General features: G+C 41.0%; 1 protein-coding gene and 1 long non-coding RNA gene across 2 annotated transcripts in view; one reads left to right on the top strand and one right to left on the bottom strand.

Moving 5' to 3' along the window:
• SYNPO2 (synaptopodin 2) overlaps positions 1 to 25,410 on the bottom strand; it is a 72,274-nt gene that overhangs the window by 7,858 nt on the left and 39,006 nt on the right. The window contains exons 2-4 of the mRNA XM_057383593.1: positions 14,341 to 14,492; positions 9,333 to 10,123; positions 4,046 to 6,231 (exon numbers count right to left, since the gene is read on the bottom strand). Of these exons, the coding sequence (XP_057239576.1) occupies positions 4,046 to 6,231; positions 9,333 to 10,123; positions 14,341 to 14,492 (3,129 nt within the window). The remainder of the gene's footprint in view (positions 1 to 4,045; positions 6,232 to 9,332; positions 10,124 to 14,340; positions 14,493 to 25,410) is intronic.
• Positions 10,108 to 13,080, top strand: LOC130583924 (uncharacterized). Its single transcript, XR_008966470.1, has 3 exons — positions 10,108 to 10,175; positions 11,726 to 11,806; positions 12,795 to 13,080. It is a non-coding gene; the product is annotated as an uncharacterized LOC130583924 (long non-coding RNA).

Genomic DNA, 25,410 nt, shown 5'->3' with positions numbered 1-25,410 from the left:
GTCAAGCTCCTTCTTCATAAGGCCTTTCCATTTGAAGCAGAACAGAGTCATTCTGAAATACCATAATGCCAAGCTGTGTAATTAAGATTTGCCCTTGCTGTGCCAAAGCACCAAAAAAATCAGTGGAATCCCGGGTGTTTGACYTCAGGTAAAGAAAGTTGCACCATGTAAAAAGACTGGAAGAGTGAATCTTTTTAGAACCAAAGGGTTTGGAATTTTAAAGCTAGCAGATCCTGGAAAAAAGAGAGGAAAAAGATTTTGCAAAGAGTTAGTTGTGCCATTTCCCTGGTATCCCCCTGCCTCACAGTGTACAGAGCATTCCCCACTCCAGAACGGCTGGAACAGCAGGACACGATGGTCAGGTTGGTCCTTTGTTGAGGTATCATCCTGGATGCTTGATAAGCAATGCTGCTCCCAGATCACATTACCTGCTGTGCAATTCTCCTCATAACTGCTCATAATCTTTCATCAGAGTTTAACCAAAAAAAAATTCAACAAAAGTCTGGAAACAGTCAGCCATCTCTACATGCAAAATAGGTGAACCCCTCTTGCTGATTATTCTTTTACTTTCAGTACTTCAAAATCCTCTGACAGGTATTTTATCCTGTGTGGTCACTGTTTATTTGTAGAGTTTTCYGCCCACAGCTCACCTCCCTCTAATCCCAGTAGCCTTTTCTCTCCAAATTGCTTCTCTGCCATTTAGCACCAATTTTTCTATCTGAACCACACACAAGTTACACAGTTCCCAATTTTTTCGAGCCTGCTGAYACCTCAACCTCTTAGCATGTCTTTACTTCAAAGAAAAATTTCTGTGAATTCTTAACATTCAATTTACAACATATATTTGTAACAACACCCTGTGAAAAAGAAAACAAAGTCATTGCTACATGATAATTAAATGTGTTAAGAAATACTTAAATTCCTCTTTTAATGTGAACATACTGGAGGTATTGTTGTTATGATGGCTTAAAATTCATTGTTAAATAYGCTTCTATAACAAACATGACAATTGCATCTTGGCAGCCCTGTCATATTATATAAAATAATTCTAATAGCTTTTTCAGAAAACCATTCGCAAAAGCTCACTGCCCTTTCAAAGTGAAATTTCAGATGGCTCCTCTACACAAACCATTCATTTCCTTGACATTTCAACTACATTTGACATTATCTTTAGCTTTTCATCTGGACCCATGACAATGAACAGCTCAGCTTTCCTTGAAATATCTGCTTCACAAGAGATTACATCTTGGATAAACCTGTTACTTTAGGCAGATCAGTGTTCTGCAATATTAATAAAATATTGATAAGACTTACCTGATTAGTAAGGAGCCTTGAAGCAACTTGGAGCCAAGCCCCGTGCATATAGAATGATGTGTATATAAGAATTGAGTTCAGAGTCGGGCTTAAATAGGATTTTCAAAAGATCTGAACTGTGTTTTGTTAAGAGTACTAATGTCATTGGGGCTTTTGGTTCTAAGTCTTACTGGTGCTTTTAAAATCTTTCTGTCATTGTTCTAGGCTATATGAAATACTTGCATTTGAGTCCAAATGTGATAAAAATTCCAGTTTTTAGCATAGATGTAATTCCTAAGCTCCTGTGTCTCATAGCCACAGGTACCAATATCAACACTTGTGGTGAAAAGACAAAGCTGCTGAAAATCCCCTCATTAAGGAATATTCTTTTGGTGATGAGGTAAACAAGTACAGAAGTGTGATTRTAATTTACAGATGTGCCTTACAGGAGGAGACTAAGCAAAAATATGGCAGGCAATATCAGGCTGATTGGATTTTTGTGTCTCTCACAGCAGGACTTACCTTTGGTGGGCATCTTTATTCCAAGTACATTCTGGTGTCTTAAATTCTACCTGAAATAGTGTGTGCAGATTGAACTTGGAAAGAGGGGGAGAAAGGAGGGAGGAAAGGGAAGGGGGAAGGGGAGAGGAAGGGGAGGGAGGAGATTTCATGTTAACAGGACAGGATAGGGAATAGGCTTTCCCCAAAAATATACTGGCAACCTGGACATGGAAGTGAAACAAAAAAACAGCAGCCAAACCAAAGAAAAGTCGCAAACAGGCAGAGAGGAAAGGGACAAGTTTAATGATAGAAGAAAWGTACAGATATTGACAGTGGAAAACAGGTAGAAAGGAGATCTCCAAAGGACTAAAATATTGCTACTTTGTATTTGCACATAAATTCAGTATAAATACTTCTTGAGTTTTCCAATTCCCCCCTCCCCCCACACCCCTTCCAATTTCTTATAATTTTTTTGAATTTTAAGGGGGAGATAGACCCCTTGGTTATTTTCTTCTATTTCAGTCAGTATGCCAATCTAAAATTTGAAGAGGAGAGTAGAATTTTGGAGGTCCAAAATTCAGAGGAGTGTTTTTTATTGGCTTGATTAGAGCTTGATTTCAGCCTGCTTTCTGCACGTGCAACCAAATGCATTCTTCTCRCCTTTGATTGCACTTTGAGTTACCATGTCGGGACCAAACTACGGAGATTTTGTTCATACTTAGGAATGTTTTCTTCGTCAAGATAGATATTTCTACAAACCCTGCTATGATAGAAAAGGTCCATAATTTGGTCTTTAACTAGCTGAATGATAATTTAAACAAATATATCAACAGATTCTGCTGCCTTTTTTCACAGCATGATGTTTTAATCCTTAGCTTCACACCTGGGATGGATTTTGATACCCTTACTTGTGAGAAACAGCACCTTGTTTCAGCCCTAGCACCACTGATGCTGATGGAAGCCATGCTAAACTATTCAAACAAGCCCCTTGATTTCAGCAAGGCTCYGTAGTCACTGCAGAGAATAAAGCACATTTCAAGACCACAGGCTCTTAAGAATTTTCCACAGTAGCAGTATTTCAATCCTCAGTCCTCAGTACAAGTAAAAGATAAAAGTATAAGACCAGAGTAAAAAGAATTAAAGTGGGAAGAAGCACTGTCAAGGCCSAAGTGAAAATAATAAAATGTGTACAAGAGACCAGTAGGAAGACATGGTCATAATCATGATTTACTGTTAATTTCTGTGGCACAGAGTGCTCTGGGAGCAAGAATCAGCACTCTACTCTATAGGCAGCCCTCCAGTTCTTAGGCACTGTGCTTTCTCAAGAAACTGATGTATTACATTGCAGCTGCAAAACCCAGCTCATCTCTATGACTGCTCAGTAATTTTGAATTACAGGTTTCTCTCACACTTGCTGGGTTCAAGGCAAACTCTAGCTAAAATTAGGCTTGCACCTGGGATGTGAAATTTCCCCAAAATGGGAAATTTTAACCATTTGTCCAGCTATCTTTCCACCTCTTTTTAGTCTTCATAACACTCCAGCATCTCTTATAGCACATTCTCTGTGAAATCACAGAGGCAATTGATGATTTTGGATCACAGCTGATCCACATAGCTTACAAGCTAAGCCCCTGGCTGATCAATCAGATTCCTGTGGAAGGACCTTTAGGCCAGGACAGATTCTGGGTGAATTCTGTGGGGCTCTGTGCAGGCCAAAGGTCTATCCAGTTGTATTCTGCTGGTGATCAGTCAGAGTCTAATACTGCATCTATTTTATGCTATGTYAATAATACATATTGCTAGTAGTTAATAAGGCACTTCTTTAAAAAAACCCATCAAAGTCCCCAAATCCCTCAGCAATTAGAACACAGTTGGGGAGAGGGACAGAAAGAAAGCTGTTCTCTATTAATCTGACRCATCAGGAATATTGCTTACTGTTTCTGTTGTTGTAGTCCTAAAGCAAAAACCTAGTGTCCTGCTCACTTCATGCAATGGTACCTCTTCATTTCAGGATGTCATGTCTMTAAAGCACCCRATAAAATGCATAAATGTGCTAAAATCTTTATCTATTTTGATTCCTTTAAAAAGTTCAACTATTTTGGACCCAGATTTGAGGTGATACATCTGACATTCTTAAGTAGGCTAAGGAATACCGCTGGCACAGTCTGTGTGCCGGGTGACCACTGCAAGCAAAACGGACACTAAGTTTCAGCTACCAGGTTTACTCTCGAATAACCGATGGCTTCCACACCTGTGCAGTGACGCCAGCTTTCTTGGCTGAAAATTTTGGCCTCGGAGCAGTAAACAAAGAGGACGTGGTGGTTTCTGGCTTAGAAAATGCCGAGTAGCCTGTGGGTGAATACGATTCGTTTCCTGGGAGAGAGGCGTTTGATGGGAACGARGGTTGGGAACCGTAGGCTGGCACGGAGTACACTGAAGAAGGCCGGGCTCTTGTAGGAGAGCCAGCACCAGGGGGAAGGTAGCTGGGTAAAGGCAGTGTTTGCTTTGAGGAGGACAKCTTCGATGTCTGCTTCATGGCAAGGCTTTCCTTGGGAGGCTGGAAAGTAAATAACGATGGATCGAGTTGATAAGGTTGATGTTTCATAATATCCAAAGCATTGAGGCCTTTCTTAGGTTTTCTTTTTGTGTTTTTGGTAGCAGCAGCRGCCTTAGAGGAAGGCTTGGTAGCAGCAGGAGGGTAAGACGGGCAGTGGATGGGATTATAAGCAACAGGTGGAGGTGCTCGGACATTCGATGAATATTTCCAAGAAGCTGGTAAAGATGGAGTTGGAGATGAGGCTCGTGCCATGTTTGCCTGCACAGTCTCTGAATCCACCACGTACTTCTCCATTCGGGAATGCCTCCTGGCAAACAGTTGTGCTCCTTTCCCACTCATAGCCGGCGGCATCTCRAAGGGAGGCTTTGTTTCTCCAGCACTTGGGGTGACTGGTGTTGACTTGGGGGCAAGATTCGGACTCGCCAGGCTGGCCTGAGGCCCTTTGAAAGGACCAGCAAGGTCAAGAGTGCTTGGGGGATGGATGGGAGAATGAGGRTACTGTGGGGATTTGGGCGGTGCAGGATACGCTGCCTGAGGTGACGCTGGTGCTGGGAAAGAAGGAGGCTTGTTAGCAGCTGCAGCTGAAGGTGACCAGACTGGTGAAACTGGAGTACCAGCAGAAGGAGACACCTTGAGTGAAGGCTTTGGAGCAACGGGAGGAGGGGCCTTTTGTTTAGCTGCTTGAGGCTGCATGAAATTGCAAGCTTCTGCTCCCAAACTGAGGTAGTCTTCTTCGGGTCCTGACTCAAAACCAGCTCCAGYACCTTTTTTGCCCTCTGCATTGTGTACAAGGGACAGCAGGGCAGGATTAGGATTGAYTTTGGGTGCATCTTTGAAATTGAACATAGGTTTGGAAGTGCTTCTTCTCTTCGCCTCTTGCAGTATCCCAGTTCTTTTGGCTGGCACGGCGATCCTTTCGTCCCTGGACGCGATGTGTTCTGTGGGCTCGCTGGYTGCCCACGCGGCCGGGGCAGCTTTGTTGGCCACAGGAGCTGAGACGGGTCTGTAGAAAGCCTCGGCTGGTGGGCTGACAGAGCAGTAAGGAGGTGGTGCTGCTGCATCTGAAAGGGGACTGGTAACATTTCTCACAGGTGAAAATGGTGCAGCTGCTCGGTTTTGAACYCCAGAAGTGAAGGGTTTTGCTGTTTTATTCAAAGATGCTGCTTTTTGAGCTCCAGAGGACTGAAAAGAGAGGTTTGTGCTTGGTGCTAGGCCAAAGCCATTTTGTTGTACCATTTTGCTGTGATTCTGGCTCACGTCTGTGTAGCTTTTGCTCACACAGGTCTGCTGTCTTGACATTTCCTCCTCTTTTGATTGATAGACTGAAGTGCTCACTTGCTGGAAGTTCTCTGTCGTGGTGGTTTCCCTGTGCTCCTCTGTCTGCACTGTGCTTGCCTTCATCTCCTCTTGCTCCGCTGTAATCTGATCCATCCTCTGCCGTCTCTTGGCAAACATGAGGGCCCCTTTGCCTGTGCTGTCTGCAAGYGTCTGCATCTCCTCTCCACTTTTTGTCTTCTTTTCCACCTCGAGCAGACCACTGTCCCAGTCAAACGTCACGATCTTGCCGTCCTTGTCAATATCAGAAAAAAAATCTTCATCTAATTCCGACTCGCTTGTTGCAAGCAAACTCACCTCGAAAGTGTTTTCCTTGTCCCCCTCTTCACCTTCACCCTCTTCACCTTCGTCCTCGTAACGTTCTAACTCCCCAGTCCCGTAGCTGACTAAAGTGTATTTCCTCGCCCTTTGGCGGCGCTTCTTGAACATCAACACCCCCTTGGAATTGGGGTTGGGAGCTGCCGTCAGCAGCAGTGCAATACTTTTACATTTAGATTTGGCTTCTTTGACCTGCTTCTCCGACAGGCTCTCGCTTCGTCGGAGCCCTGTGGAAAGAATCAAAGTGCACATTTAATTTCACGCAGCCTGCAAAATTACAAGGAGACTAACAAGTGAATTTTCCTATACTGAAATTTACCCCTTTTCCCATATTAAAACATTTGTTTTGTATGGAAAGTTCATTATACTCTGGTTTTTCTCACAGTATCGGCTGCGTTGCAAATTCCATACTCGGCGCTCCTTAGACTCACACCCATGCAAGTTCAAAGGCAATACCACTTTCTTTAGGACTCTCTTAGTTTGACAAGAACATTATATGYGACTATTTCAAGCATTCTTAATTTTTATTCCCAGCACTAACAGGCAGGTGATATTTCCTCATTTATTCGTTTTCTGGTCTGGTATTTTCCAAGTATTTGGCCGTAGTTCCTAGGCTTACAGCAGCCATTCCCAGCCAGCCAGGCCCATGATTGTTTAATATGTGAGGTCAAATGAAACTGAGCATATTCTTTTGGGCAGTGGTAGCAGCTTCTGCCATTTATGGRTTTATTTTATCCTTATAAAATTGTGAATTTACTAAAAGTCAGTATGCTGCTATGTATTTGCTATTTGAAAGCACGCATCCATCAAAAAAGGCTTACACAGAAAATATTAGGATTATCTTACAGCTTGGAAGATGGAGGAGTTTGGTCATGATACTCAATGAAAGMAGGTTTCAGTCTTTTAACAAGTGTTACTTGCCTGAAATATAATCCAAAGCTCTGTAAGGTGCAACAGCTATGAAATGTTTATTTTGGAAATGTGGCAAGAGTGAATACACATTTAAGGCCCGGATCAAGGAAACTCAACTAACTTCCCAAGTGTATTCACTATAGTATCAATGACAATATTTCTGAAAGTATAAACTGCTGGTTACGTGGAAGAGGARCAGAGGCAGCTGTAAATCTGATGGGTGCCCTGGACACCAGTGTGACTGCTTCCTTGTTGTGGGACATGGAGCATGTGCCTTATGGGGCAGCTCTAGTCAGGTGGTGTCCCTGTTGCTTTTTCTTCCTCATACTCTACCACTGAATCTCATGAATGACAGCCTCATAGTTCCTCCCTTCAAAAATTCTGCAATTTAAAGCTATTCCTGGCTAAATCAAGTCCCTTCCACTTGGTTTCTCAAGAAAAGACATGTCTCTGATATAAGAAAATAGARCAGTAAATTATTTAGTATCTTATGCTAGCATAAATTAAACAAACTTATTAAAGAAAGCCATGCCATGTTTTTTCTAGTCATGATCCTTTTAGCCATGTCAGTAGATGGAGTCTGATACTTCTCCTATTAAAGACAATTGGAGTTTTGCCATTATGCCAAATGACAGCACAGCTGGACCAATGGTTCTCACAAGAATTTATAAAAGAGAAAAGAACATGGCATCCCAACCAGCCATTTGTAATATTTTATTGTTGGAGAGCCAAGTCACAAAATTCTTAGCTCAGTCCTTTGACAGTCCGATTCCTCACAATATTCACTGAAGGTATTTTCCACACCTATGGGTTTTAGAGTGCTACTTGTTCAGGTAAATATTATCTGATCGTTATTTACTGAGAAAATTTCTGTTAAAGAACTCAAGCATCTACAAGAAAAGTGATTCTCTAGTTTAAACTTAAATATTGCATTATAACTTTTATTTTTTCAGAAAACATGCACAGTATTTGCTGCACACAGAGCCTTCCCTCTGCTTGGCAATTTGTTTGTTCTAATGTGCAGATAGGATTTTAATAATAATAATATTAAATAATAAKAATGTAAAAAATKGTATAKATTAAATCAGYGGTTCCTACAGATAAWGRCCTGCCAGTKATTTAGAAGAGACTGAGATTTTCATAGTTGACACAGAAAAAGGACAAAACTTGTGTTGTACTTGAGAGAAGAGTTTGAAATGTAAAGAGTGCTTAATTCTTTATACTTTTGCCTTTTCAGACAGGCACTGCAWGTAATTCTCTAAGAAATGCAGACACAGTCCCACAGTTGGTTGTGACTTCGCAGCCAAAATCCRAAGCATGTGCACTTTTCTTTAATACTTCATTTAATATGCCCAAAATATGYGGGTTGCATACAGACACTTCAGCATAAGTAACTGCCTAATCCATTTGCCAATGAGACACAAATGGTTATCATGCTAAAAATATGCATCCAGAGGAATTAGCAGTGGGTTAGCAGGGGAGTTCCAACACTGCATATGAAATAGTTTGTTGYTACAGTATCTCACTGCACACATTCAAGCACCTTTGACATACTGCTACTAAATCCCCAGACAGGATTCTTCACATTGTTGGGAAGGAGCAAGCAACCAATAGAAAGGTCCCAGAGRAATAAAATAACAAAGAAATAAATAGATTAATTAATAAATAATACACGTCTGCACCCAGTTAATCGATATTGGCTCCAGTGTCAAGTTTGCTTCCATGTAAAGTTCTTGGGCACATTTTGAAGCTGACCTCTGGGTYTGGGAGTCAGGAGAAATAACATGTTCACTTTACAGTCTCGAGAAGGCTGACAAAACCAAAAGGATCATGTAACAGTTATACACATGCTAGTGTCTGTCAAAATCTCTTCTGCAGACAACATCAAGCTTTGCTGCTAGCCTTTTTTATTAACTTTTCAAAGCAGTGGCATGGCTTTGGTTTTGGATGATGCAAATGACAACGCAAAGCCTTTGCTATAAAAGGAGAAATCCACAGGATTCACTTAGACATGTGCAAGCAACTTGCTCTTTTTGTTAATATTCTGCAGATTGCCTATGAGCAGGCGTTAGAAGACCAGCTGAATTCAGCCCTTTCTGGAGATGTGAGTATTTTTAGTTGGACAAAGCCATGAGTTAATTTCAAAGTGGAAGTCTACTAAGCAAAGTTATTCAGCACAGTTAAGGCATGGGTACACTCTTGGCTCATCACCAGGAGCATTGCATTACCCTGAAAAAATACACAAAGCAAGAACAGAAACTTAGTTTAAAAGAATAAGAGAGAGGGAAAGTTAGAAAACTGCAGAAAAAAAATCTCAAAACATTTTTTGTCTAATGCATTCTAAATACTAAAATTGTATCTAAAGCTCCTAAAGATGCCCTCAGGCAATGCAAATGATTAGATGGGATATACTCACTTGCGTGCCTTGCCCTGTGCTTGAGAGGTCTGTGATCCTTTTCTGAGTGCTTGCTGTCTTCTCCCTGCTCTGTGGCTTCTGATGAGATTGCAAAGGAGAGGAGGGAAGGAGGTGCTTCTGACTGCCCTCCTTCTACTTGAGAATCAACACACCCCCTTTCAGATGGAGACCTGGGCGCTTCCTGCTCCCTGTCTGAGCAGTCTAGGATCACCTCCACCCTGGGGATAGATGGAACTGCTCCTTGGATCCTCTTGACCTCTTTGCTGCTGGAAAACTGGACTACTTTGTTCGACCACTGGATGTTGCCYTCTTTCACAGCCAGGGGAACTGCGATGAGGGGGCTGCTCCCATCCTGTTGTGCATCGGGTCCTCTGCCTGAAGGGCAGCATTTTTCTGCCCCCAAGAGAGTCACAGCAGGAGCATTGGTGGCCTTGTGTGTGTCATTTGAGAGGGACAACTGCAGCTCAACCATAGCACCCGGCCTTTCTTCTGTCACCCCTCTGAAAGCAGTCTCATCTGTCACGATCACCTTGGGGGTGCCTATCACTTTAGGAGTAATTCTGTGGCTTTGCGTGGTGTCTTGTTTTGTTTCGGAAAAGTGTGWGTTGCTTTCTCCTGCTCCGTGGTGGGTCCCGCTGTAAATCTCTGTGATACATAAATCTCCATGGGGTATCTCCTGCRCTGTGTTCATTTGCAGTGTGGTGTTCTCCCTATAGTCCTCATTCCTTATGTTCTCGTGCTTCCCATTTTCTCTTTCAGCACTGAAGGTTTCATTTATTCCACCGGAGGATCTGCACATACATAAACCATTCCAGAAATTAAGCTGCTGTAAGCACAGCCATGGTAAATAGAGAATTACAAAAGCAATCTYTGTACATTATTTCCCCATCCCAGTTTATTGTGCTGCCTTCTAGCAGGTCCATTTAAACAGAAGAATTTTCCCAGAATGCAGAGGTCTTAAATAGACGCATCTTTTTATCTTTCAAAATTCTTCAACTTAACAGTTCAGTAAGAGGGAAATTACAGGACAGTGGCAGAACTATGACCCCACTACTATCATGAAATKTAGAATTGCATCATTCTCAACATCAGTGTGCTTTCAGAGACACATTTCTGTTACAGGGTTTCTAGACAAATGCGGCTGAGACTTTTGGGATGATACTTCCTCATATTTCACGTGTCCATGAAAAAATTAACTTTTCATGACATCAAAGGAGTGGTTAACTTTTGGTTCTGTGGCCACTACTGCAACTGTTTTAGGCACTGTGCTTGTATGTGGTTCCTGTCCCAAATCATTCACTCTCTAAGAAACAGAGAAGTACTAGATAAGGATTAGAGGGAGGGAAATGAAACTTGAAATACACATTCAAAGAATTTCTGTGAGGATCATCATCCTTATGTATCATGGATTAATTTAAATATTTTGGGCCTATTCCACTGATCCAGCATAAAAGGATAGTGAACCTATACAATATATCCTAGTTATTTAAAAATATATTATTTCTAGCTGAAAAATGTTATTTTTGCKTGTGAAACCTACAATATATCTCAGTGTAGCTCCTTTTCTAAACTATTAATTCCCCTGGCTCAGTTAGGCTGTTTCACTGGCGTTAGGACACCTGGTATCCTCTTTAGGTCCTTCTTTCTGTACTCTTGACCATACTATTAACTTAATTTTGAGAAGAAACCTTCTCTGTACAGCAAGACTCCAGCATGTTATTAAGAGTTTCTACTTGCTAGAAGGTAGCAAAACACATTCTCAAAAGAGGGAAGTGGTAGATGTCCTCAGTAAAGTATTAGTATCGAGTCTATGGAGATTTTTGAAACCAAAAGCAGCCATGGCTATTCTGAAACTTTGGAACCCCCTAGAGATAAAGGTTGGAAGAAGCAACAGAGAAATAAATCTGTCAGTGCACTGAAGAAACTTTAAAATCACTTGCTTTTTAAGCACGCAGCTTACTGCTTGTGGCTGTCTGGGTCTGCCTCAAATAGCACGAATGTGTAACATCCATTTCACCACATATGGGGCTTYGTAAAGGTCAGACAGATTTTAATTTAGGGAGCTCCTTGGGAGTGCTGCTGGATCTCATCAGCTGAGGCTATTTGGATGATCAATTGCACTGCTCTCAGGCACAGATAAATTACAGAAATCTGTAAACATTTCCTTGTAAGATATGGACTGGGGGCCGGGCCAGCTACATGTTAGCCTTTATTGGTAGCTGAGTGATTGTGTGTATGTGTGGCAGAGAAAGATTTCCACCTTAAAAGGCCCTTGCTACRTATGGATATACTTCTACTCTATATAGACATAAATGTCTATCCTCTGTCAAAAGGCAGAGTACTGGGTATTATTTCTTTTTTGTCGTTTTGTCAAATTCTTATTTTTGTTTCAGGCCTTYCCAGCTCACTGCAGTAACAACACCCGTGGTGTGATTCCGGGAAGGAAGCAGAGCTCCTGGAGTCAGCACGGCAGGGTTTGTTGCAGGCTCATGTTTTACTCCCTACATGGAGCATTTCATGTTGGCATGCACTGAGCACACTCCCTTCTTCCCGCTAGAAATGTTCTCTCCAGACTCAGCAGTAGCCCAGGAGCTGCTAACACTGATGTGAGAAGGGCAGGCTGGAGTTTCGGTGTCTGTCCCCTCTCTCCACGTTTCCCGATCCATCTGCTCAGCATTTGCTGAGAAGGTCAGTGAGATGCTCCCCTCCATGGCATCTGTGAGAGCCCRCCCTGCAGGGTGTCGCTTTCCTCTCATCCTGAAAACTGAGCATTTTCTGGACCCTGCTGCTGGTCACTAACTCACTGTGGCTTACAGGACACTGGGAAAACTTTTGGTAGACATCAAAGGCCAAGTAGCATTTTAAAAACTACTTTTAAAACCTAATTTTCCTCCCAGTAAGATTTGCAAGACCAGAATTAGGTCACCAATTAATGTCTGTGAAAATTCTATCCTTCATGCAAAAAAATTCAGGAAATCCAGGAGCTTTCCAATAGAAAAKATTTTTCCCTGCTAAGAAAAGATACTTAGATGTAAAGATCACCAGTGGAACTTTAATTATTCTTTTCTCATTATTTCCAGCATTTTTGTGAGGAGGCTGCTAACAAGTCACTGCTGAGGAGAGGAAGGATTTGCTTCTCATTGTTCTCAAAGGATGCTAAGACACCTCGTGAAAAATCCTTCTGGGAATAGTGCTGAGAGGGATAGTACCCACAAACCATGTGGGGAGGAAGAGAAATGTTTCAGTCTATTCTCCCATACCTGGAAAGGGTCTGGGATTTGGGAGAGATGAGCTGATGAGAAGAAATTTGAAGGTTCTCACRGTGAATTTGTTTAGAACATTTTAGTCATTTTCAGAGTGTTGAGCAACTACAATTTTCTTAAATTTCCAACAGACACCGTTTCATTCCATGAAACACTGAATTTTGTGGTCAAAACACTCTGTTTTGGTTCTGATTTTCAGGACATGCCTTGCTGTTCAAGCAGGGGCAATGGAGAGTCCCTTTCATCTGCATCATCCCGTGGCCTTCAGACAACTGAAATATCAGTTATAGAACAGCAACAGGCAGGAGTCAAAGTATGTGCAGCTATTTCCATGGCTGAAGAGAAGACAGCTGGTCAGCCACAAATACCATTCTTACAAGTGCCATTCCAATAGTCACATTATGAATTAAAAGCAGAAGAATGAAGTACAAGAGGAACCCTCAGCTGATACCCTGCTGAACCAGGAGCGAGGGCTGTGTGCTCTGGCAAAGGTAAGATATCATCAGCTACCTCAGCTGTGTCCTGGTCCTGTCACACTGATCCATTGCTCAGCCCCAAACATGTACAGACAGGCCATGCAAAACATCTGTCATAAATAAAATGAGCACTCCTTGAGAGCGTCCAGTTTTGAGGGCAGATTGTCACTTGGAACTATTAAGCACTTGAGGAATGCTCCTTTGTGCAGGTTACAGGAGCCACAAGGAATTTCACAGGCTCTGTAGACACCCCTGGTAACCAGAGACTGGTGCCTGTTTTCAGCCTCTCCAGGGACACTGCTCTGGTAGCTGTCATGATGAATCCTGATCCTTTCCTGGTCTGCCGGGGAAAGAGAGCTGCAGTAGCTCTGGGGGGAGCCTTAAGTCCTTACAAGGAGTGTGGGAGTTTCAAGTCTTTTCTTCCTCTTCTTACTGCCACTGAAGTCAGTTTAGAGTTCTTCCTGTCTGGATTCACAGTCTGGGGAGAATGTACTTTACTCTGAGTGTTTCTGGACTCAAGGTTGCAAATATTGCAAAAATTGCCACCAATTTTTTCGCAGAGCAGGCTCTGGAATAGACTGATGTTCAGTGAGCAGCACTGCTGGTCTGCTTGCAAGTTTGCATGAACTTTCTCTCATCTAAGAAACTCAAAGCATTTTCAAAGAAAACTGAAATTCGCTCTCACTATTTTACAAAGGCAGAAACTGAGACCCAGAGAGCTGTGACTTCCCCCACCTCATCTAGTGAGGTGATAACAGCTACAGAAATAGAATTCATGACTTCCAGACCCTCTCCTCCTCCTGACTAACACATTTTGCCACCCAAGAAGACCACTTGCCATGTCATCATTAAGCATATCTGTGTAACACAGYTTCTCCATCTATACAGCCTTTGTTTTTTGTAAGCCTCACTTCCCTATCTGTGGGGAATAACAACACTTCAGTGCATCAAAAGGGTGGAGAGGATAACTGAGCTCAAGGCTCTGCAGTTTGCATATATGGTAGTGGACACCTTGCAAGTATTAATACTTACATTTGGAGGCTGTACTGTTAATTCTGTGCCTGACCACTGCTGTTCAAATTATATATATTAATTCCTTTGGCTCAAATAATCCTTCTTCCCTCCGTTTTCTACCCAAGTAGGTTATAGACATTAAAAACAGGACTATCAGAWCCTTTCAGTATAAGTCTGCAAAATGAGTGTGTTCAAGGCCAGCATTTCCCAGGCAATTCACTGAATTGCACCAGAGCATCCTGAGCATTCCTGTACCTCTTGATAAGCATCTGCAGGACATCAGTCAGGCTTTCCATCAGAACGATGACTTCAGCATAGGTTAGGTCTCCACAAGGTTGGCCATTGATAGACACCACCTCATCSCCCTCACAGAGTCCAGCCTTGGCTGCTTTGCTTTTGCTGCGAACCTAGGAGTCAAAAACAAGTTCCAAATTGCACAATTAGTGTTCATTTGAAAACAGCAGCAACCGTGTCCTCAGCATATTTTTGTCTGTGCAAAAGGATCACTAATATTGATCATAAACAAATTTACAGTAAGAACAATTAATAATTTGTCTCAGTTGAGATTAATACTGTTCTGGCCARTAATAATACAAAACTTTCTGCTTTAATGAACTTGTGAGCTTGATGTCAAACAGGCTGGATTAATTTTTTTTTAAACTGGGAGACATAGAAGTATGGGACAGACTGCAATCAAGTGGTCACAGTTTAGCAGAAATACAAAAAGAAACCCCTCATTAGTTTCTCTGAAAATGAAGACTACTAAGAGCTGAAATCTGCATTGAGATTGTAAAAGAAGTGTATATAAACTCAGGCCTCTCTGGGCAGAATATCAATATCTACATGCTGGTCACTTTTTCCTTAGATTCCCAATGTAGTTTTAATCTCCAAACTGTAAACATCTGYATCCCTGGAGATCCTAAATCCATGTTTAGTCATGTGAGTAAGTGCCCTGATTTTTTAAAGTTAAAGCACAYCTGTTATGGTCTAACTTTCCCTGTTAAGTTCTCATTCAAGAATCCTCGGCAGCCAAGTTTTTGCTGTTTCTCTCCTTTTTTCACTGGCAGTGTGTTATAACCKAACACAATCTTTGTATAACAAAACCTAGACAGCTCCAACACTACTCAAGGTATGCCATACAGTTGAGTGCTATTTTTAAAGTACATATTTGGCAAAGAGTGTGTTATATTAACCAGGATACTTGCAGCAGTCTATTTTAGAACAAACATACGCATAAAAGGGCTGGCTTGGTTTCTTTCATCTCAATCTTCTACCTGTTGGTGTGAGTACTTTGGCCTTATACAATATTCAGTTGGTGATYCAATGTGTTATTGYTAATTCTCATAACATTTTCTTGAAWTTTTTTTAAGAAGTAGCATTTCTGCCACACTCACAGTAGCAGAGTCAGTCCATATCAGTCCATTCCTTCTGATACACTCCAAATGTGAGGATGGAACCACCCCATAGATTCATGGAATTGTCCCAAATAATCTGTTAAACCACAGGGCTGGTCCCTAAGATGCATTTCAGAAARGAATTTCTTTGGAGGCAGGATGATATGTGGCACAAAGAGTAAGACTGCATATTTTTCTGTGGCAGGGCCACCATATATATCTCTGCTATTTCAATTTACACATTCCCATATGTCATATTATGGCTCTTAGAGCACTGAGGGAACAGAAGCCAGTTTCTACCTTGCAGAATTAACATTTACAAATATGGAGTGGTATGCTGCTCTGTTTATCTGTCCTTAGACAAGAGCCTAAACATCCTCATGCCTTGGGAAGAAATGACAATTTGGACAGTGTTTAGAAGATTTTGCATCATATATGATCTAGGATTTGGGTTGCGATTTAGTTACTGCTTTTTTTTAAATAGAAGGGTATGCTATTGAAATTTTACAAAACATCCCAGGCCTGAATGTAAATAYTTGAATGAATGCCCTGAATGTAGATATCATGAAGAATTTTGAGTGACCATTTTTCAGCAAATCTATAAACACCCATTGTAGAAACCTGGGAACTCTAAAATAGCATAATTTCRTACATAGATTGTGGGAAGAAAACTGGTTTCTGTTTATTTATTTGGTTTTTGAGAGACTCCCTGGTAACATTCAAAAATAAAATTAAAAAAAAAAAAACAAGACAAGAGGACTGATTTTCCTTTCAAAGTTTTTAAAAGTTCTCTTAGTCCATTTTCCTGCCTTGTGAATTGTTGAGAGATCACAATTCCAAGGTATTTGGAACTTCATACAAAAAAAACTCAGCCTACCAAATTTGTCTCTATAAAATCACCTCAGTATTAACTTTTTTAATTTTTTTTTTTTAGTGTTTCTATTGGGGTAATAAAAGGAAAGAGAGAGAGCACCAAGATGAAAATGGGCAAGGGCAGGTTGTGTGGTAAATTATAGCAGGTTGCTACTTGGGTAGAATATCCCATCATCATTTTTAGCCTCAGCATAAAACCAGCTTACTCAACAGCACTTGGACTGCTTTGCCAGGCAAGCTGTAATTGTTTCTGGTTTTGTTTATTTGCCTTCACTGAAACCCACAAAAATAAATAAATAGTTTACTTATGTAAACCAAAACTGTTCAGATTTCTGGGAAAAATAATAAAAATGAATAAATAATAAATAAAGAAGACCCACCCAGAACAACAACAACAAAATCCCAAGAAGATTCCTGGAAAGAAAGATCTTCCTAGTAAAATATGTGTTCAGTGGACAGTTTTCTCTCAAAGGAGGTTTTGRCAATAAGTTTTTGAAGAGCCCACTGGGAAACAAATACTGCCTTTGGCAGCAGAAAAACAACTTGGTCACAGAGGGGACAGTAAGAAACCTTCATCCAGTTCTTGGGAACTTAAATCAAGGCATATTTGGTTGTAAAGCAGAAGGGATTCTTAYAAAACCAGTGATTGCTCTTGCTTCATTATGCAGCTTTGGTTTCTCAGGTACTTTTTTCTCCTACGCACTTGGAATTTTCCTTAGGAGGAAAAAGTGGGTTTTCCCATAAAATTTTTGAGTAGGATCTCACTACAAGAAAAGCATTAAAACCAGTGGTGTTCCACTGGTTAAAAATAYTTTTGTAATGTTTGTAATGTTTTGAAATATGTTYGTAAATATTWYCTTAGTTTTTAAATGCCTGCAGTACAGTATAACATAGCAAACCTGAGCTGGTGCTGTTAGTGCTGAGCCTGTCAAGACACCAGCCTTGAAGGGCTCCATCCCATTTTCCCCTGGTGTTGCCTGTATTGCTTTCCTGCTCCGCCTCAGTCAGAAATTCCTATTATTCAATGGACCTGAAAGCAGTCCAGTTTGTACAACCCAAAACTGTTCCATGCTATGAAACGTGGTAAATCAAGAATAACAGGGAAATTTCCTTCCAAAAATTGTATCCCTATGAAGCTAAAAAGCTGGAGTAGAAGCACCTGTTACTTGTTGTGGCTGCAAGTGGATGCACAGACAGCAACTGGGGCTCAGCTGACTGGCTGATGATTTTGGGTGCATGTCTGAGCCCTATAATAAGCAGATCAGAGTTATATTGAACCTGGTAACAAGGTCAGTGAGTTGTGGTTTAAAGTGAGGCAAATGGACTTGAGGACACTCTGTAGTCCAGCTTTTCTATTGCACAAGAAAGAATTATTAGGATATTTCATTCTCTTGCTTTTACCACTGACTTTTGGGAAGGGTGATGTCCATCTTAATCTTATCCTGGAGTTTATTCTGCAGCCAAGAGTACACACATGAATCTGGGAGGTGTGTCTGAGTGCTGTGTGTCACATGTAGCCTRACTGAGTAACCAGTCTGAGAAAATGAGCAATATGAGCATAAGCACAATCCATTTAGCCTAAAATTTTATCTAATCAAATAAGACTTAGGTAGCTTTAAAATATAAACATATTTGGACAGCAAGATTCTGAATTTAAAGCAAGCTTTCCAAACCATGAGTTATTTTCAGAACTATTCACTGATCCTTTTTCAGTGTGYCAGCAGCTTTTTATCAACAGAACAGGAAACCTTGCCATTGGATGCACTGGAAATATTCTTCCCTGCCATTTCAGTGTCCTTGCTCATACAGACACAGTAATTTCTCTCATGGAGGGGTTGCCTCTGGAAGAGCCTATTCAGCTGAATATCCTGTCTSAYTCCTGAAGCCTCATTTGAACTGTTGTTGGCCCTCAAGGGCCTAAGCTGGTTCCTGTGRACCTTATTTACATGTGTGTCCTTAGTTTTAGTYTTGGGTCTTTRGTGGCTGGCCTAGTGYTTTGCTCTGATGAAATATKTTGCCCAAAATAGCAAGGCTTACCAGGCAGAAGGGGCTTCTGTAGGTCAGTTGTCCATCCTCATTATTGTTTACTACTTCAGTTATGTCAACTGCAAACTTTACCAGCAGGGTCTTTGTGTTCTCTTTTAAAATAGTGATTAAGCATTAATAACAAAGGGCATGTCCTTTGACTGATGTTATGCCCTTATTGAATAGCGATTTCCAAATTGATGTTACCTTCTTAGACCCAACAGCTATCCTGCTTTTAAAGCAGTAATTTTTAGTACAATAGCAAACTGCCCTTTGATGTCTTGCCATCATCATCAATGCAGAGCTGTGTTTAAGAAATTCCTATTAAATAGCCCTTTTGGAAATAATTGTTAACCTAAATCTTGGGCCTACAACCCTTATTCTGTATAGTCACTCCAGTCTCATCATTAACCAATAGAGAGACATCGTTTAAATGTGCCTAGTGTTGAGATTTGTTAAATTGCTCTGTTGTATTGCCAGATATGAAATGGTAACGAAGCAGAGAAAAGAGGTGTCAGTATGCAGGAAAGCAGGAGTGGGGAGACAMTGCTTCTTCTTTTGTTGTGCATACAAATATTAAAGCAGAAGGTGTTTGATGCACTCCTTTCAAAAGTAGTATTTTCCCTAAAAGAAACAACCTACACTTCTAACATCTGATACCCTGAATACAGTTCCAACGTTTTTAAATTTTTTTAATACAGTCAGATACCTTAACTTTGACAGAAAGTATAATTAAAYTAAAAACCCAAATTAAATGGATTATGTCTCAAAATAACAATGAAGTCAACTCACTTGAATATGACCTAGTCCTGGCCATAAAAGAGGTTGTGATTCAAAGTGATTGGAAAGACAGAAGTGAAGAACTGATCCAAAATCAAAGTAATTAAAGGAAGTTTTACTCTGCTTTCTGACAAAGTGACAGATGATACTATATGCGAAAGTACACAAAATATATGTGGAGCTCAGCTTTGCCATTTACTAAGTACAAATTAGTATCACCATAATTAAAGGCCYGCCTGTTGATTGCTGCCATAAATTTATCTGGCTAATATGTTTTACTTAAATATGCTTAAAGYCAGCATAAATAAATTAATGTATTCATTACTTAATTTAATTTTATCAGACTTTAGATCATACATTCCAGAAGTTACTTTTCCCATTAACTGGTTAGCTAAGTGTTAGTCCTGAAGTTCAGGATCAGGGATCAAAGATCAGCGTTTCCAGTAGAGAGTATTTTAAAAGAAAACCAAAACCCACCAAAAAAGGCACTTCATCTCTTCTATTATAAACCCTATAGCAAAGGAAGTGGCTGGCATCTATTTACATATATGTACAAGTTATGTCACCCTAATAAAATGAACAATGTACAGTGCTTTGCTATGAGCAGGAAGCAGAAGCACTTGGAGGTRCAATAGTTAGTGTGTGAGTAGCTTGACTTGTATGAAGTTAGGGAATTAAAAATGAAGTTACAAATCAAATTAATTCAGCCACAGWTTATAAATGAGGCTCTAGGGCCTTGTTTTGCAATGGTTTTGCATGCAGGAGTCCTTTAGACAGAAAAGTAGCCTTCAGTCAGTGAGCTTTTTGGGGTTCAGATATCAAGGACTGTACAGTAAGTTAAGCCTACCTCCTAATGTGCTTGGGTTTTTTAGGGATCTCCAGATCCTTTAAATAGCTCAGAGATTCCAGGCTGGTAAACACTGCTATTGCTAAATCAGAAGAGGTGATGAARGGACAAGCTCACATCCCCTTGTTTTTATCATGGTTTCTGGGGGAGGTTTTAAGTCAGGTTTACAATGAGAACATCCAGATGTATTTCYGTCTTAACACTTTCTTCCCCATCCCCAAGCATTGCCATCATAAATTATAGTGTGAGCTGTAAAAGTAATGAGTCTGAAGGAAAAAGGTGCCCATACATGCGGAAAACTGGAAGACCTTTGTGTTCTTCTTTTTCTTTTAATGAAGAGAAAGTAATTGTCGGTAGATAGATAGCAATGAGCAGACAGGAAAGAGTCATCAGCCCTCCAGGAAAAGAATTTGAGCCAATGGCAAATTTAACTAAGAGCATAGTTGAGCAGTTCCTTGAGAGATTTTAAAAGCCATATAATTAGGAAATATTCTTGCCTAGAACTCCTGTCTGGGCCTTGCATCCACATCAATTCATTGGAAATACCAGGTTCTGGTCTAAACTGAAGGCATTTTTGGCAGCACRGGGCTCAAGCTTAGGGATTGCTTAGGGTGAGCTGCTATTGAGTGACAGTGTCATTGGCTGGAGTTGCAGTGAAATGACTTACCTGTGTGTGTGCATTCTGTGTACAGACTCCATGCTGGCTCTATGCGTTTTTCTCTTACCAAGGGCCTCTTTAGAGCTGGCACCCCAAATTTTAGTCTGCTTTCATTAGCCATGCCTGTACTTGAGCAGGAGTCTGCTGCATGATGTGGCTCGAGCTATTTSCATCTGTGCTGCCTGGAGCAGACTTTGTGTCAAGCTGATTCCAGTTCCCATCCTCACTGGACTGAATTTCTCCACCRGATAAGCTACTTTCTTTCAGAATGAGTCAGAGTAAAAGCCACAATGTAAAACATCCAGACAGGATAAATTCACTGGGATTGTGATGATGCAGCCCTTCCCTAACTCCTGTGAATGTATGGGAATACAATGAGAAGCCTTACCCCAGAGCTAACGCTCAAGTGCTGTGACTTTAGCTACTATAAATATAGATAATACGAATAGAGATAGCATGAGTACATAAAATAGTTTTCTATATTTTACCTTGAAGTCTCTGCGTCCCACTCCTTTGGGGATTGTATGTAGGATTTACACAGTAGGCTAGTGAGACAATGCAAATGCYCGTTAATTAACTGAGTTAAACAAAGATGCTTCTAAGCTGTTTCCCAAATGGYTTTCCTGAGAGGAAGCTTTGAATAATGAAGTATCTTTGACTTGTAAGGTAAGCACAGAATATTTCCTCTCACCAGTTTTTTTTTCCAGTAGCAGGATAATGATTTTGGGATTTGTACAGTTCAGCACACTCTTTTCTCCTTCTGATCTTAATGGGAACCTCCTAGAGACATCCACTGTTGTAGAGATGGCTTTCATATCTGTAAAGCTAATGATATTTCTAAATGGGCTATGAGACAAAATAACATTAGCAACATAAAAGGAGAAAAAAGTTTGTATGTTCAGACATAGTTTTGTTWCTAAATATTCAAAAAGGGTTTCCAGAAGAGGAGGTAGGATATMACTCTTTGAGTACCTGGAGATGCTGCCATTGATTATCACTAAGTTCATSATTTCAAAAATTGAACACTGGTATTATATGAAATATCATATAGTATAGTATATTATAGTAGTAGTTTATGGCAAAATATGAGATCTAAGATGCCAAGCCACATAAAACAAAGGTACTTTTTAACTTTAAAATCCATTGTCCTCAGTGCAAAGGCTATGGCTTTACTTAGCAGCTCACAGCTAAAGCAGAACTTTAATCATGGTTTGTTCGTGTGAAAATTAATGAGACATTCTTGTAGAGGRGAGATGGTACTTGCTAGTTATTGGTTTGCTTGCTGATAAACTCTGTCTCCAATCCTTCTGCTGCACTGTACCTGGATTAGTTTGGTGACTGTTGTCTCCTCCTACCCMCAGTGTCAGAAATACTTACACAAAGAGTCAGTTCTCTTCACAGTCTATTTGACAAATGCAATTTGGTACAACTTCTTGCACATTCTGTTGTGGGAGGRTTACAGAACCTGTTTGGCCATTTATATATTGACAGAGCACTTGTGCCATTTGGACCCAGAGAGCAGACTGATCTCAGTGAAAAGAAAAGCCTGCTCAAATTCCCAAAAGCCTTGCCTAATGCACTGGGGTATCACCTTACTGGCGGTTGCCTTTTTCTGGCAGRAATCCAAAGTTAGCAGCTGAAGAAGGGATGAGATAATGACCTCTGAAATATTGATCTGGTATGCTGGCGACGCAGCAGATTTCCCAACAGTGAGCTTGGGTGTACAGCACTTGAAGTCTGCTATTCATTTTGCACAACAGATCCAGTGCATAGCCTGGCTCTGGATTAACCTTTCTTGGGGTGTGTTATTGCATACTTGTAGCTGATGTGTCAAAACTAAAATATTGTGATGATTGACTTTTTTACAGTGAATTTTTACCACTGGGGAACATCTGACAAGGAGAGGGATGGTGCCATTGCTTTTCAGTAGGATAGCTGTGCATTGTCTGCTCTATTTCCATTGCCCTTTTCTTCTTACCCTGCTGGCTGTATGCTTCCTGCCTTATTTCTAAGTCCTAACCGACTCTGGCCTCTCCATAAACATTGTAGCTATGTTTTCATTTCTTCCTTCCCACTGCTCCTGATGCAGTGAGATAATTGAATTGTCAATGCTTCTTTGGGATTGGGAAAATAATGCACCTTTACTGAGTGTTTTAGTATAGAGGTAGAATCAAAAGCCTTCAACTGCAGCATAGCTTACAACCTGAAGAATAAAATTTCTGTAATGATAAGGTTAAGGGAGAATAAATAGAGATTTAAAATGTCTTCATTATCTGCCACTGAACAGTTGGAAGCAACAYGTGAAGTGCTACAATAGACAGCTCTTGTGATAAGTATATCCACTGCCTAATCTGGGGCTGAGCTCTTGTCATTGATAGACTGGAGGAACTGCAATGCGCTTGCAGTATTTGTAWGGTCCTTGTACAAGGTGTTTCCAGCAGAGAAAGGGACACATTTCTTATGGTGAGATTGCAGTCAAAGGACARGTAAATAAAAGGTAAAAAGCACAACCTGCCACCTGAAAGTACTTACCTGCTGGTGGCACTAAGAGAATTATGGTATATAATATATGTACACTGCTACAAAGAGAACATTTCTAGCCTAGACTTGTGGCTTCTGGGAGAAAGCAGCACAGGTAGGTGAGAAGTAGCTAAACCCTTCAACTTCTTAAAAAAAAGGAGAAAAAACCAAATTAGTTTGCCTCAGGTCTTTGTACTTTCCCCAGTTTAGTCCAAAGCATGTTTGTGTAATTTGATGCTTTGACTTGTGACCTTCCTTTCAGATTAAGCAACATTTGGCGGGGGGACCCAAGGGGCGTGAGGGTTTTTTGAGGTTGTAGGAGCTGGGGGGATGACTGGCTTCTTATTTAGTGACACACAGGCTATAAATCCTTCCTACTGGCAGGCAAATRAGCCACTCAGTTTACTAGTGTGCACTTTGTCAAATCCACTCATTCCTAGCTTCATATCCTGTATCAATTACTCCATTCTGTGTGGCTCCCCTGTCTCATTTTCACTCCACTGGTCACCTGCCCAAATTCTGTTGATGCAGTGGAGACAGGGAACAGACAGAGAAGGAAAGACAGGAGGGTTCTCATTACATATCTGGATTTGAGACAACACATTTAATCCTTRAAGCAAAACTACTCCAGTGACAGTTAAAATGTTTGGTAATCTCCAGTCCATTCCCTGAAATGGTATTGTTTATTTCAATCCCTTAACATTATGTCATGAGCTTGCAAATACATGTGCATGGCATATGATCATCCTCCCGAAAGGAATAGCAAAGGCAGCAAGAAGGAGCAAATGGCGTCTTACAGGTTTCTGTTTCAGTGAGGGCTGTAGCTATCACTGTCAGTGATGTCAAGGTTATCCTCAAATGTGTGCCCAGTGATGTATTTCTTGCTACTTGCCTCACTGCTGAGGCAGCAATTCAGTCAACACCAGCAGGATCATGCAGAGGTAACTGGAAGCTTTGCCTCAGTCCCAGCGGAGAAAGCAGTGGAATTGTGTTTATTGTGGGAGCTTTCTGTGTGTACAAAGCTCGGCACAACTGGGCCAGATCTCAGATTACAGAGTAGGGGGGCTTTGGTGACTGTATTAGCACAAATGAGAGAGATTGTTCAAAGAAACYAAACACAAGCATCTGGTAAAGGCAGCATCTAGATAACACACATTAAACAGTTTCTGTGTTATGCACAAACAAAATGCCCAATGCCAAATAATCTTCGAAGGAAAGCACTGTGTTCCAAGTCACTGGAGAAGTACAAATCAAACAGTGGCCCAAACTCAGCTGAAAGCTCARTACAGAGGCTGTATTCCACCTCCCATTGCTTGTGGTCATCTGTGGCTGGACTGTTCAACTAAATAAAATTCAGGATTAGTCTAACTAAAATGGGTCCTCTGTGGAAGCTGCTGGATTTATTTACCAGAGTTTCACTTGAAACTCCACCATGTTGGTCTCTCTTCAACTGGATCTATTCCTTTCGCTTCTCAAAATAAGTCAGCTAGATTCAAGCTTCGCTCCTTCCCGGGAAAGTTCTTACTAACGAGTTTCAAAATTGCCTGTTTCACTGAAATTTCACTCTTCCTTGACATTTCTCAAATTGCTTCATGTCTTAGACAGGTAGTGGACAAATTTATATTGACTAATAGCTTTAGCCATGAAATAGAGTTTTGGACAAGTGTCCCAAGACTCACAATTTAAATAAACAATCAAAGAAAGCATGCAGAATCAATTATGAGTMTTTTCATTTCCTAAKCATCCCTCATKCTTAGGGTGTAATATTTTGAAATARCCTTTAAAAACKGAGGAATCTCAGGCCTTGGTGTTGAGAAGGAAAAGCTCTGCCAAAGCAGATGAATGTCCTGTGAGCGCCAACACATAGGTTCATGTCAAGGCCTTCCAGTGTTGCCTGGCTGCTGTCCTGGACAGCTCCTGTTTTGTGATTCATCAGGAAATGTGGATGTTCAYCAGCCTCACCTCTCCCTGGTGACTCAAATAAAGCTGGCCAGGAAAGGAGCAATGATGGCTCAGAGGGTGGATGGACACCAAGGATATCCAAGCCAGCCAGGAAAGGTCAGTGGTCTAATTCTCCTCCCAGAAGAGGAGACGAAGTTTCTGTGCTTGTGCTGGAAGCCCTAATGATGGGGGAAATGGTGGCTKGAGRCTCCCAAGAGATGATTYCAAAACSWCCAGGGAATTAAGAGACAAATTRTTCCCTCTGTGGGCTTTCTCACACACTTGTG

This window comes from Malurus melanocephalus, unplaced genomic scaffold (assembly GCF_030028575.1).
Source record: "Malurus melanocephalus ecotype Western Australia unplaced genomic scaffold, MMel_1.1 scaffold_643, whole genome shotgun sequence".
NCBI classification, from domain to species: Eukaryota; Metazoa; Chordata; class Aves; order Passeriformes; family Maluridae; genus Malurus; species Malurus melanocephalus.
This window is presented reverse-complemented; position numbering and strand designations above follow the sequence as displayed.